This window comes from Lepus europaeus, chromosome 3, assembly GCF_033115175.1.
Source record: "Lepus europaeus isolate LE1 chromosome 3, mLepTim1.pri, whole genome shotgun sequence".
NCBI lineage: Eukaryota > Metazoa > Chordata > Mammalia > Lagomorpha > Leporidae > Lepus > Lepus europaeus.
Genome location: NC_084829.1, coordinates 43,273,200 through 43,285,763, shown reverse-complemented (window position 1 = coordinate 43,285,763; position 12,564 = coordinate 43,273,200). Strand labels below are relative to the sequence as shown.

The following is a 12,564-nucleotide window of genomic DNA, read 5'->3' as shown; positions in this document are numbered from 1 at the left end:
GCTTGTTGAGAGCATATTGGTAAAATCAGCCTGCCAATCTACATGTTCCCCTCCTCTGCACAGGAGTCAACAGGGGAGGTAGCCTTACGTGGTGAGGGTTATTCTGTAAACATAGTGGCCAAGAGCGAGTCATTTCCTTTATGACCATATTTGGTCCCTTTCCTCATTAAAAAAAAAAAAAAGATTTATCTATTTGACAGAGTAACAGAGAGAGAGTGTGTGTGTGCTTCCATTTGCAGGTTCACTCCCCAGATGTCTGCAACGCCCAGGGCTGGGCCAGGCCTTGGTCTCACATGTGGGTGGCAGGACCCAATCACTTGCTGCATCCCAGAATGGACATTAGCAGGAACCTGGACCAGAAGCAGAGGAGCCAGGCACTCCAACATGGGATGCAGGTGCCCTGAGCCACAGCTTGACCACTGTGCCAAAACGCCTGCTCCAGTCTGATGCCAGGAAACTAGACCTCCATCCAGGTCTCCCACATAGGTGGCAGGGACCCAATTGCTTCAGCCATCATCTGCTGCTTTCCCAGGCACATTAGCAGGTAGCTGGATCGGAAGCAGAGGAGCAGGAACTTGGGATGCTGGCGTTGCAGGCTATGGTTTAACCCACTGCACCATGAAGCCAGCCCCCACATGCATACATTTTTGTATGGACATGTTTTCATGTCTTTTTTTTTTTAACGAAATTGTTAACTTCCATCCTTTTAAAAAAAATTTTCGTTTTCATTTTATTTAAAAGACTAAGAGAGATCTTCAGTCTGCTGGTTCACTCCCCAAATGCCTGCAACGCCCAGGGCTGGGCCAGGCCTTGGTCTCACATGTGGGTGGCAAGACCCAATCACTTGCTGCATCCCAGAATGGACATTAGCAGGAACCTGGACCAGAAGCAGAGGAGCCAGGCACTCCAACATGGGATGCAGGTGCCCTGAGCCACAGCTTGACCACTGTGCCAAAACGCCTGCTCCGAGGTATGTATTCTGGTTACTAGATCCTTAGCAGGTCTATGATTATGAATTTCCAGTATTTTCTCTCACTCTGTGGGTTTAATTTCTTGACATGTCCTCCGTAGCACTGTGCACTACCTTTAACAAATATTTTTATATCTTGGGGGAGACATTTGGCCTAGTGTTTAAAATGCGTTAACATAATGGCTGGATTTAATACCTGGCTTCACTCCTGACCGTAGCTCCAACCCCGTTAATGCAGACCTCCAGAGGCAGTGGTGGTGGCTCAAGTCACTGGGCTCCTGCCACCCACGTGAGACCTGCACGGCCTTCTGCTCCCAGCTTCAGCCTTTTCCAGCGCTAGCTGTTGCAGGCATTTGGGGAGCGTGCTCTCACTATATCTCAAGTAGAAAATTAAAAATTTAAAAAAAAAAATCTTTAACTAAAATAGAAACGTGATTGGTATTTAAATCACACTTTCAAATTTAATAAGCATTACAACTTTAGGTGCAAACTGAGAGTCTTGAGGTCACTGAGGGGCCCACCAGAGCGACAGCCATCGCTTTGACAGCACTGATGTGCCAGGTGCTGTGTGGGCACTGCACATGTATCAGCTCATCTGATTCTCCTAGCAGTCCTGTGAGGTAGTGACTGGCTTCATGATAGCTACGGAAGCAGTGCCGTAGCTCCAGGCTCTTGTCCCTCCCTTCCTCTGTCCACCTTCGCCATCTTCCCCTGCTGCCAGAATGGTGCCCGTGAGTGTCCTGGCTGGCGCTCTCATGCGCATCAACAGTGCAGAAAAGAGAGACAACTGTCAGGTTCCTGTTACACCTGCTGTTACGTCCTTGTCAGGTTTCTAACTGTAAGGAGGCAGCGTGGGGACCTTGGCAAAGTTGAAATCATCAGTGATCACAGAGCTGGGAAAATCGTTGTGAACTTCGCAGGCACGGTAAACAAGTGTGGGGTGATCGGCTTGATGTGCAACCGAAAGATCTAGAAAAGTGGCAGAATAATCTGCCCCCATCCTGTCAGTTCAGTTCCATTGTACCGACAACCACAGCGGGCATCCTGGGCCACGAAGAAGCCGGATGAAAACACAACACGAGAGGGAAAACCCGGGGTCCCCCCACCCCTCCAGGGATGTAATACATACAAATAAAAGGCCTTGGTGCAGGAAGCAAAATAAAAATTCGCCTGGAGCCCGAGAGTCAGTAGCAGAGACAGGTTCCAGAATCCGCTGCTCTCAGCCGCTACCTAGCTAGGCCGAGGTGGAATCAAACCATTCCAAAGGCTGTCCCTTCGCTTTCCCGGCCGTCTGCACGGTGAGCGCCTGCTCTGTCCGCACCAACACAGAAACCAGTGCCACCCACCCCGGCGCCTGCGTCGCTCCCCGGCCACTCGGCTGCAGGACCCTGGCTCCTCCCCAGGGGTCGCCAGGCTTCAGAGTCCTGTGAAGGAGTTGTGGAGTCGCCTACGTGCCCCGCACCCTCTCCCCGGGGTGGGCAGGTTCTCAGAGTCCGGCGGCCAATGAGCGCCTTGGAGCCGCCGACTCAGCCCAGTGGGACTCCGAGGTGAGCGCTGGGCGGAACCAGCGGGACCGGCGGAACGGAGCCCCGCCGCGGTACCTGCTGTGTGCCGCGCCGGCCGCCCGGAGCGGAACCATGAGCTGGACTTGCCCGCGTTGCCAGCAACCTGTGTTCTTCGGTGAGGAATGAGCTGAGGAGGTGGGGAAGATGGGGCGAGCCTGCCGCCAGGTTCCCTGGGGAGAGGGCTGGCCTCGAGGTGACCCCACACACCCCTTTCCGCCTGTAGAGGGACGTGGTCACCGCACCCCTACCTGCTCCCACTCAGGTCCTGTCCTTGCTTCCCAGAGCTCTGGGAGCCGCATGGCACGGGGGTAGGATGCAGCCTCAGCTGCAGACAACCCTTAGTTGTCTCCAGGGAGCAAACCAGGCTGGTCTGGGTCCCCCAGAGGGCTGGGAGGGGGAAGAGGGCGCCCCCAGCCAAAACAGGCTCCTCACGGGCTGGTCCCACCTTGTCCCCTACAGCTGAGAAGGTGAGCTCCCTGGGCAAGAACTGGCACCGCTTCTGCCTGAAATGTGAGCGCTGCCACAGCGTCCTGTCCCCTGGCGGGCATGCAGAGGTGAGGCCTGGCCAGGGGACACAGTCGTGTGTGTCACCAGATCCCGGAATTTCTGCCTTGGGGTCTTGCCACAAGGCAACCCTCAGCAGCCAAGCCCATGGCCACCCAGCTGGTGGGATCTGGGGAGCCTGCGTAGTGCTGTGGCCCCCTGGCATGGGGGAGGGGGAGGGGGAGAGCAGCACAGCCTCCTGGCCGTCCTCGCCCTTCCTCCCGGGACCACCGAGGTAGCTCCAGCATGCCAGCCCAGCCAGCGGTGGACACTTGGCAGCCTGCCTCGGGGAAGGCTCTGAGCCACCTGCTTTCTTCTGCATGTGCCCAGCACAATGGGAGGCCATACTGTCACAAGCCATGCTACGGGGCTCTCTTCGGACCCAGGGGTGAGTACCAGCCGGGAAGGGGGGAAGGGGCCGGGGCAGCAGAACCCTCCAGGTGGGCTGGCAGGGGCGAGCTTCAGCCTGCCTTCCCTGTTCTCTCTGCAGGGGTGAACATTGGTGGTGTGGGCTCGTACCTCTACAACCCGCCCGCTCCCACCCCTGCCAGCGCCACACCCCTCAGCCCCAGCAGCTTCAGCCCTCCCAGGCCAAGGACAGGCCTCCCGCAAGGCAAGAAAAGTAAGGGGGCTGCGCCTCAGCTGCTGCTCCTCCTCTTCCCCCTCCTCCTCCTCCCCTCCCCTGGGCTGCAGTGGGGGTGGGGCCAGGTGGCAGTTTTCTGCCCCAGCCCCCTGCTGTGCGGTCCTACAACTTTATTCCTGGAAAACTCTTCTGTACCCCCGGCCCCTCGTGTTCTAATGTCGCCCCCTTGTCAGCTGCCGGGCTAAGACAGGTGGCATGTCACCCCCATTTTGCAGGTGAGGAAACTGAGGAACAGCAAGGACAAGTGGCCCTGTGCAGTCACACAGCCAGCGAGAGGCAAAGTGGGGCTAGAAGTCAGGCCTCTCCCAGGCCAGGGCCATGGAAGGAATGACTTGCGGGGGAGGGGTCATCAGGATGGGTTCAGCTTCTCTCTCCGGTCCTTTGGAGTGGGCAGTGACACCGTACTTCCCAACACCTGACACCCCTGCCCTGGCCAGCTCCTATATCAGCTCAGGTTTCCTGAGGATTGAGTTGCTGGTAGGGTTGGACCGGTGGGCACCTGAGTGCCTGGGAGAATAAGGAAGCAGGTGGTCCCTAGCACCAGGAGGGGTGGAACAGGAGGCAGGTGGTCCCTAGCACCAGTAGGGGTGGAACAGGAGGCAGGGGGTCCCCAGCACCAGGAGGGGTGGAACAGGAGGCAGGGGGTCCCCAGCACCAGAAGGGGTGGAACAGGAGGCAGGGGGTCCCCAGCACCAGGAGGGGTGGAACAGGAGGCAGCGGCCCAAGGAAGGCATACTTGGCTGGGTGGGGGGCCATGAGTGGAGCAGGGCTGTAGAAAGAGGCCGGTGCCGTGTGCAGCCAAGTGTGTGCGGCTGGTGGGCCCTGCCTAGGTGCTGGCCCCCACCCCAGCCCCAGCCAAGGCCTCTTCCCCTTAAAGGCCCTCCCCACATGAAGATGTTCACGGGGGAGACCTCGCTGTGCCCTGGCTGTGGGGAGCCCGTCTATTTTGGTAAGTGACAATGGACAGCCTGGGGGAGGGGAGGCTAGGCCAGGCGGGCCGGTCTCCCTGCTCTGCCCCTGGAACAGAACCACCGCTTCCCTCCACCGCCAGCTGAGAAGGTGATGTCTTTGGGCAGAAATTGGCACCGACCCTGTCTGCGGTGCCAGCGCTGCCGGAAGACCCTGACGGCCGGGAGTCACGCCGAGGTGAGCAGGACAGGGGTGGGCAGCTGTGCCGGCAGGTGGTGGGCTGCAGCTGGAGAGACCGCCAGGCCCAGACAGCTCTCTTTCTCTCCGTGTCCTAGCACGACGGCGTCCCCTACTGCCACATCCCCTGCTACGGCTACCTGTTTGGCCCCAAAGGTGAGCAGCCCCGCCCCAGACACTGGGCACGTGTACAGTCCGTGGGGACGCGTGGACAACTTCCTGGGTGGTCAGACATACCCCAGGCCCCTCCCAATTCCCCTCAGCACTCGACGCGATGCCCGGGGGCCCCAGGCCCTTGGTGACAGGGCTCTCTCCCTCAGGCGTGAACATCGGTGATGTGGGCTGCTACGTCTATGACCCTGTGGACGTAAAATCCAAATGAGACCCTCACCCTGCCTCGGCCTTCCCCCAACCCCTCAGTGGTCCCGTGGGAGCTACAGAGCTCTCCAGTGCCCCAGCCTTGGGGGAAGACGGACCCCGGAGGCCTGGGTGTGGGCTCCACCCCGGGGTAGACCAGGGAGTCCAGACTTTGTCTGCCAATTCTTCCCTTTCGTGTTCCTAGCTGGGCAGGGGACACAGGCCACCCCATCGTGGAGGGTGGCCTCCTGACCCTCCCAGTTCCTTTCTCAGTAAGTTCTGGAGCGTCAAGGCACTCATCCAACTATGTTTTCTTGAGCCTCGGCCTCTGTCTTCTGCAATAAAATCTCTGCTCCCACGCCTTCGCGTCTTCTTAGGGCCCAGAGGTTGGGGGTGCACTGCCTGCCTGGGAGCCAGCGGGGCCAATCATGGGAACAGAGGATTCTCTTCTCCTGGTCCCCTGGCCCTGGCAGCCGGCAGCCCCTAGCACCACCCAGTAAATAGCACGTCCGGCGGCCCCACTGGTTCCCAGAAGTCATCACAGTACAGCCCCTTCTTTACCATCTCCAGAAGTGCCCTGTTCAGCATCTCGTGTGGGCCTGACAGCAGACCCTGCGGTAAGGTCTGCAAAGAGGCCTTCTTATCCGTTTGGGAGATGAGCTACAGGAATCCCAGAGAGGGCAAGCCACCTTCCCAAGGTCACACAGCACATCACTGGCAAAGCTGGACTCGGAGCCCAGGGCACATTCGTTCAATGGCTTCCCACCCAGGGCCCGTCCCAAAGCTCCTCCCTGTTGCGCCAATCCAGGGGCTGCCTTTATTTCCAGAATCTGGCCCCCAGCCACGCGAGGGACACCCAGGAGCTCTCGGATGTTGCCTTGTGCTGGAGGCGAAATGGTCAAGGCTGGATGAGCATTGGGGAAGGCACCAGTGGCAACTCCGCCATGAGGCAGAGGGTTCGACACCTGTGGCCCTGGTCACAGGGCCTGCCCGCTGCTCTCCTGCCCCTGCTGCTGAGCTGCTGCGTGGGGCTGTCCCCAGTCCCACTCAGGTCTGCACCTGCTTCATGGCCATCTCTTCATCCTGAAGACTGGACAGGGCACCAGGGAAGAAGGCATCACGAGCAGCGGTGGGGTGTAGCCCTTGAACCTGCCACCCCAGCTTGCCCATCAGGCCTGGCCCAGGGCTCTCCCCAGCTTCTAGAATACCAATGTACTTGCACAAGTGACTCACATGCATGCATGCTGAGTGTGTGCACATACATCGCTCCCTGCACCTTGGGCATCTGTGCACTTGCACACTTATGCACGCACCTGGCACACTCCTGCACACTCACGTATGTGCACCAAGTACACGAGGGCAGTTGAGCCGTCTTCTCTGAACCCTAAGTGTGCCAGGCAGCCGGGCACCTGCACCCACACGCGTGTGCTCACACACACACAGTCCTGTGCACACACCTTTTTCTCTCCACATCCTGGATGGTCTCTGGCAGCTGTGCCCGCCTGGTCTCTGGCAGCAGGAGGGCGGTGCAGGCAGCCAGCAGGGCTATGCCCCCGTACGCAAGCTTGGGCAGCGGCAGCCACACTCCATCCAGCAAGGCTGCCAGTGGGGCCAGAGAGCCCCCCAGCCGGCCCACCAGCGCAGTCAGCCCCATTCCTGTCTGTCTGCTCAGAGAGAGGACGAGGGAGGCAGTTGGGGAGCATACCTACCTGGAGGCTTCTCGTCCCCAGACAGCAGAGAGCGCTAAGGCTGCCTTCAGTCCATCTTCCCACCCACTCCCAGCAGCCACCAGAGTCTGGGGCCCCCGTTCTGACGCAGTACCCATCAGTACCACTGAAAGAAAGGAACTGGGAAAGGGTGATGTGGAAGGGAGAGGGCCAGCAGCTGCTGCCGGCCCTCCCGTGCTGTTGGCGGGGACTCGAGTCCTTGGAACCATAACCAGCAACGCAGCAGGTGCCACCCCCCACCCACCAGCAGCTGACACCCCCCGCCAAGGCTGGTGGTCACTGGGATGCGGTGGGCAGCACCGGGCATCTTGGGACTATTTCCTTCCAAAGAGGGCCCAGAGAGGTCGTCCCCCTAGGCTCAGGGTCGCTCAGCAGAGATAAAATGCCCCACCTTCTCTTACCTGTGGGTAAACAGCAGGCCCTCATTCTCTCTGCAGCATGGTGTAAGTATGGGAGAGAAGCGGTGTGTATGCGCGCCGTTGTTGCTTAGGACACGTGATTAGCAAGCCCCGCCCCCAAGGTCGGTCGCCTGGAGACCCAGCCCCTCACCTGAGCACCGTGGGGTACAACTCCGAAGTGAACAGGTAGGCGGTAGTGAAAGCGGCTTCAGAGAAACCCTTGCCCATCACCGCTAGGGCGGTGCTCCAGGAGCTCCTCTCTGGAGGAAGAGGGGTTCGGGGAAGTGGGAGGGCCTTGAGCGAGAGCCGGAGCCCCCCCACCCCTGGATCGGAGGCGGGGTCCCCGGAATGGCCCGAACTCAGCGGCCGAGACCGGAGCTCCCCGGGCAAGGGCGGGGTCTCCGGGAGGGGGCGTGTTCCGGGGCCGGGCTCCCGGGTGGGCGGGGCCCTCGGGGCCGAGCTCACCGGAGGCCACCAGCAGTCTGATGCCCAGGGCCAGGGCCGCGCCCAGCAGCGTCCCGGCCTGCGTGAGGCGGCGTCCGGCGTGGCGCACTGACAGGTAGACCAGGAGCTTGGAGGGCAGCTCCACCGCCCCGAACAGCAGCTGCGTCTGATACACGTTCAGCCCCAGCCCCGACACAGCCAGACTCTGGCCGTAATAGGAGAAGTTCACGCCAAACCTGAAAGGCGTCGCAGTGCCACCAGGGAGCCCTCCTTCCCGCCCGGCTGTGTCCTCTCTTCCCAGGAAGACCTGACCTATCAGAGGGCGGACCCCCGCCCCACCACCGTAATCCCCTCTTGGGCCTGCCGCATGCGCACCGGTGACCACATGGCTCCTACCCAGACCCTCGAAGCAGCCTTGACACAGGGTATGGCTCCATTCTCTGGCCTCTCCCAGCCAAAGGTCCTCCTGCCCTCCACTGTCACATTCGTCCCTCGCCCTCCTCCCTCCCTGCCCAGCACCCTCTTGGAGTCTGCCCTTCCCCCGCCATCATCCCCAGGCCGCCAACCTAGGCCCGCCCTCCTTACCACACCACCATGCAGCACAGGGAGATGTGCCGGATCCTGGGCGTGCGGAACAGGTCAAAGTATGAGGGTCTGCGGACCACCCGTTCCCTAGCGGCCACTTCGCTCAGGGCCTGGTGGGGAGAGGGCATGGGGTTGTGACATCAGAGTAGGCTCCGTGGTCCCAGCAGGACAGACTGTGCCCTGTCTCTCTGTTCCTCGCCTCTTGTGCTAGCCGTGGACGTGCACACGGGCACGGAGAAGGGTGGCCCTGAGTGAAGGGTGTGGCCCACCAGAGCCAGGTGGGGGGGCACTGAAAGAGGGGAGCTTTTCCTGCCACCTATGATGGGCCCAAAGAGGAAGTAGTGCTGGACGAAGCTCCTTCAACCGTGACACACACGCGCACACACACACACGTGTCCTCCCTCACCTCTCTGCTCAGACCGTCCTGAGGCACGGGTCGGCCGTTGAGCCTGGCACAGCGGAGCAGGTACCGCTGAGCCTCCTCCACTCGGCCCTGGGTCAGAAGCCAGCGTGCAGACTCCGGCACCCACCTACGGGACAGGTGGAGGTGGGGGGCTTTCGGCTGGAGAGTCCGTGCCCCACACCGCACCCCCTCTCCCCCAGACACGCTGCACGCTGGCGACCTCCATGCTCCTGCTCCCACAGTCCCCTCAGCCCCCAGCACCATCCCCTCCCCAGGCCTGCATCCTCCCACACCCCCTTGCCCAGGTCCAAGCACCCCAGCGCCAGAGAGGCCCCTCACTCCTCAGCTGAATTGGTCACGCCCTGGAGACCTCAGCTCCCAGCACCAGCCCCAGGCCTCTCTGCAGGTGGGCGGCCTCTCTGCAGGTGGGCAGCAGGAGGGCGCAGAATGACAGAGGGACTGACTGCCATAGCCAGAGGGGCCATCCAAATGAGTTTGGGTTTGAGAGGCAATGAAACACCCAGCCAGCCAGCCGGGCCTCCCACCCCCTGCAGGTGGCCGGCTTCAGCCAGTGCTCGGTCTGTGTCTCCAGTCTCCCACTGTCTAGCCTCTCCTGCTGCACGCGGCTACCCCTCTCCCTCTGAATCTACCGTTCAGTTCTGTCTCTGTCTCTGCATCTCTTTATATCTTGTTCTCTGTGGTTTTTTTTTTTTTTCTTTAGTTTGTATTTGTTTGAAAGGTGGAGAACAGAAGCAGACAGACAGAAAGCTCCTATCCACTAGTTCACTTCCCAGAAGCCTCCGGTGGCCCGCGCTGGGCCAAGCTGCAGGAACTCAATCCAAGACTCCCACGTGGGTGGCAGGCACCTAAGTGCTTGGGCCATCACCTGCTGCTCCCCAGGGAGCCCACGCCTTGTTCTCTGTTTTTCAGTGGCCATGCCATCTTTTGTCTGTTCTTTTCCCTGCCAGTCTCTCCATCATCTGTCAGCATTTATCTGTTTCTCTACCTCTTTCCCCCTCTTGGCCACCGACTCTGTATCTCTTTCCCTTCTTCCCTCCGCCTGTGTCTCTGAATTCCAGCCTCCAGTGAATTCTCTCCCTGCCTTCTTGTGTCCCCCACTGCCCAGCTTCCCCCCCCACCCCAGCCCTCACCAGAGGCTGAGAATGCCTGGGGCTAAAGGCAGGGTGACAGCCAGCAGAAGCCATCGCCAGTCCCGGATCAGGTACCCGACCAGTGCCAGCAGCATCACGCCTCCTGTCCAGAAGGTGCTGCTAAGGACGCCTGCCACAATGCGGTGCTCCACGTCCAGCCACTCCAGCTCTGTGCCCAGGGCCGGGGTCAGAGACAGGAAGACAGGTAGTGAGGGACAGATGGGCTCAGTCTCACCCTGACCAGTGCCTCCCTCCAGGCCTCCCCGCCCTGCCTGCCCCTTGCCTGCCTCACCCAGGGGCATCACGATGATGGTGAAGCCAGCCAGGGCTGAGCCAGTGAGCGTGCGCGTGATGGCGAACATGACATAGCTGACGGAGGCTACAGAGGCCAGGCCCAGCACCAGGGCACTCACATAGGCCACCAGCAGCAGGCGCCGCCGCCCAAACCTGCAAAGAGCTCAACTCAGCTCAGCTCCCTGCGAAGTGGAGGTTCTAAAGCCCCGGGGCAGACCAGGCCCGATGGGAGGGGATCCCCCAAGCCTGCTCCCTGGTTGGCCCCACACCTCACTCCACCTGTCAGACAGGTATCCAAAGGCCACAGCCCCCACCAGCACGCCGACGAAGAAGAAGGTGGATGCAGCCCTGCTCAGACCTTTCTGCTCACACACGAGGTCCCACTGCAAGACAGGCGGGAAGGGGCTCCGTGGGCACCCGCCTCTCTCCCCCCGCCCCCAGCCCCTCCCCTCCAGTCTCTGGGGCCTTCTACACAGACTGTACCATTCCGCAATCTCCTTGTCTGGCAGTACATCCCCAAAGTCTTTGCCTTGGCTTGAGGGGTGTGAGATTTTGCCCCTCCTTGGTCCTGCAGCCTCAGCCTCTTCCCATGGACGGCCTTGACCGTGACCACAGGAGTCCCGCCGCGCCCCCCACCCCCATGTGGATTATGTAAACCACAGGCCTGGGGCCAGGAGAGAGGAAGAGAGGGCTCGGTTGTTTCTCCACCACCGCTTCGCTTCCCGGAGAGGCGCCCTTCGGAATTCTTGGCTCCAGCTCTCTGGGAGCCACTTCCCAATTAACAGGAAGAAGAACAACTCCTGTGTAAGGGCCTGGTGCTTTATATTCACACACGCCATCTACACGTGGGTGAGCTGAGGCCCTTAGAGGTGACAGATGGAGCTGACGCCCGCACAGAGACCACCCAAGGCAGTGAAGGCCCCGCCCCCACAGACGTCCCTCACCCGCGGAGCTCAAGTACCTCGGTTGCAATGGTGGAGGAGAACTCCGAGCGGTCGTACTCCCAGCCCTGGGTGCAGGGCACGCTGGAGCGGTTGCCCTGCAGGTCCCCAGGGCTGCGTCCCTCTCTCCCCAGGGTGATGTTGGGGACAGCCTGGGGGTGGGTGAAGCGGAGGCAGGAGCTGAACGTGCCGTCAGCCTCCCGGGGCAGATAGGCATCCAGCCACGCATCCTGGAAGCTGAGGTTGGCAGGTGTGCCAGGCAGGGCGCAGCGGTGGGCAGGCACAGCAGCCAGGAAGACGGGCAGGAGGAAGTGCAGGGGCAGCAGAATTCGGGGCAGGGCCAGCAGGGCCAGATTCCGCAGCTGGAAGGGCCCGAAGCCGCCCACTTGCTCCAGCAGCTCCTCAAAGCCCATGCTGCCCACCCACCAAACCGTGCCTGGCGCGGGCTCCTGCTACAGCGGCAAGCACTGCTCACCCTGCTCACCACGTGGACCCCTGGACTCTGGAAGTGCAAGCAGATGGACAGGTGCGTGGAGAGCCTGCAGCCAGAATCCAACCCCCTGGGAGCAGGCCCTCCCCAGCCCAGCCGCCCAGCTCTCCCTGGACAGCCTGTCTGGCTCAGTGCCTGGGGGAGGGGCTTCCCCCTGTTCAGAGGTCACTGACTCCTGCAGCTCTTACTGATTGGTACTCGGACCAAGTGGGGGAGCCCTGGACCACCACGATAGGGCAGCTGGGTATGTAGGTGAACCCCTAATCCCCTGGTCAGCAAAGCTCCCGGGGTCCCTAAGAAGAAAGGTCCCTGGAACGTGATGCCAGCTCTCCCTGGATGCCTTTTGCCCTGTGAGGCATTAGGTCAGCTCTGCTTGTCTGCAGCCATGGCCACAGCCTGGCCCCAAGTCTGAGGGCCGGACTCTAACCAGGTGAAAGGTTCCTCCCACTGACCACGAGGCCTCCTGCTCTCCCTAGCCGATGCCTGCAGCTGATGCCCTGGAATCGCACTGGGCAGCCTGTACCCAGACTCACTGTACCCCTGCTCTACCCAGGGGCTCTTGCCTTACACAAATCCCACCTGCCCCAGCCCACTCTTCCCAGGAGCTCCTGAGAGGACCCCTACGAAGAGAGGGGGCTGCCAAGGTCCTGTCTTATGGAAGCCGCAACGCCTGCGGCCAGTTCGCTTTGCTCACTCCGTTCCTCCCACTCATTTCATTCACGGCCCCCTTGTCAGAAGCGCGACAGAGAGACCGGCGCTGTGGTACAGCAGGTTGAGCCTCCACCTGCAACACTGGCAGCCCATATGGACGCCTGTTCAAGCCCCGGCTGCTCCACTTCTGATCCAGCTTCCTGCTGTGTAGATGCTGGCAGACCACAAACGGTTGGGTTCCCACCCTCCCCAGTGG

General features: G+C 60.9%; 2 protein-coding genes across 3 annotated transcripts; one reads left to right on the top strand and one right to left on the bottom strand.

Annotated features, from left to right (window-relative positions):
- Positions 1-2,432: 2,432 nt before the first annotated feature.
- Positions 2,433-5,631, top strand: CRIP3 (cysteine rich protein 3). Its single transcript, XM_062187503.1, has 8 exons — positions 2,433-2,650; positions 2,995-3,089; positions 3,409-3,466; positions 3,569-3,700; positions 4,599-4,670; positions 4,773-4,867; positions 4,966-5,023; positions 5,188-5,631. Exons 1-8 carry the CDS (start codon positions 2,608-2,610, stop codon positions 5,247-5,249), a joined length of 615 nt encoding a protein of 204 aa, XP_062043487.1. The 5' UTR covers positions 2,433-2,607; the 3' UTR covers positions 5,250-5,631.
- A 406-nt stretch (positions 5,632-6,037) lies between these two features.
- On the bottom strand, positions 6,038-11,612 carry SLC22A7 (solute carrier family 22 member 7). 2 transcript variants are annotated; one of them, XM_062187501.1, is made up of 11 exons: positions 11,188-11,612; positions 10,506-10,609; positions 10,225-10,379; positions 9,933-10,101; positions 8,785-8,908; positions 8,379-8,488; positions 7,815-8,029; positions 7,501-7,609; positions 7,353-7,382; positions 6,682-6,888; positions 6,038-6,314 (listed from the first exon to the last, which is right to left on the bottom strand). In XM_062187501.1, the coding sequence occupies exons 1-11, from the start codon at positions 11,578-11,580 to the stop codon at positions 6,272-6,274; spliced, it is 1,659 nt and encodes a 552-aa protein (XP_062043485.1). In that variant the 5' UTR covers positions 11,581-11,612; the 3' UTR covers positions 6,038-6,271. The 2 variants fall into 2 exon arrangements, with proteins under 2 accessions (XP_062043485.1, XP_062043486.1); XM_062187502.1 differs by lacking the exon at positions 7,353-7,382.
- Positions 11,613-12,564: the final 952 nt, after the last annotated feature.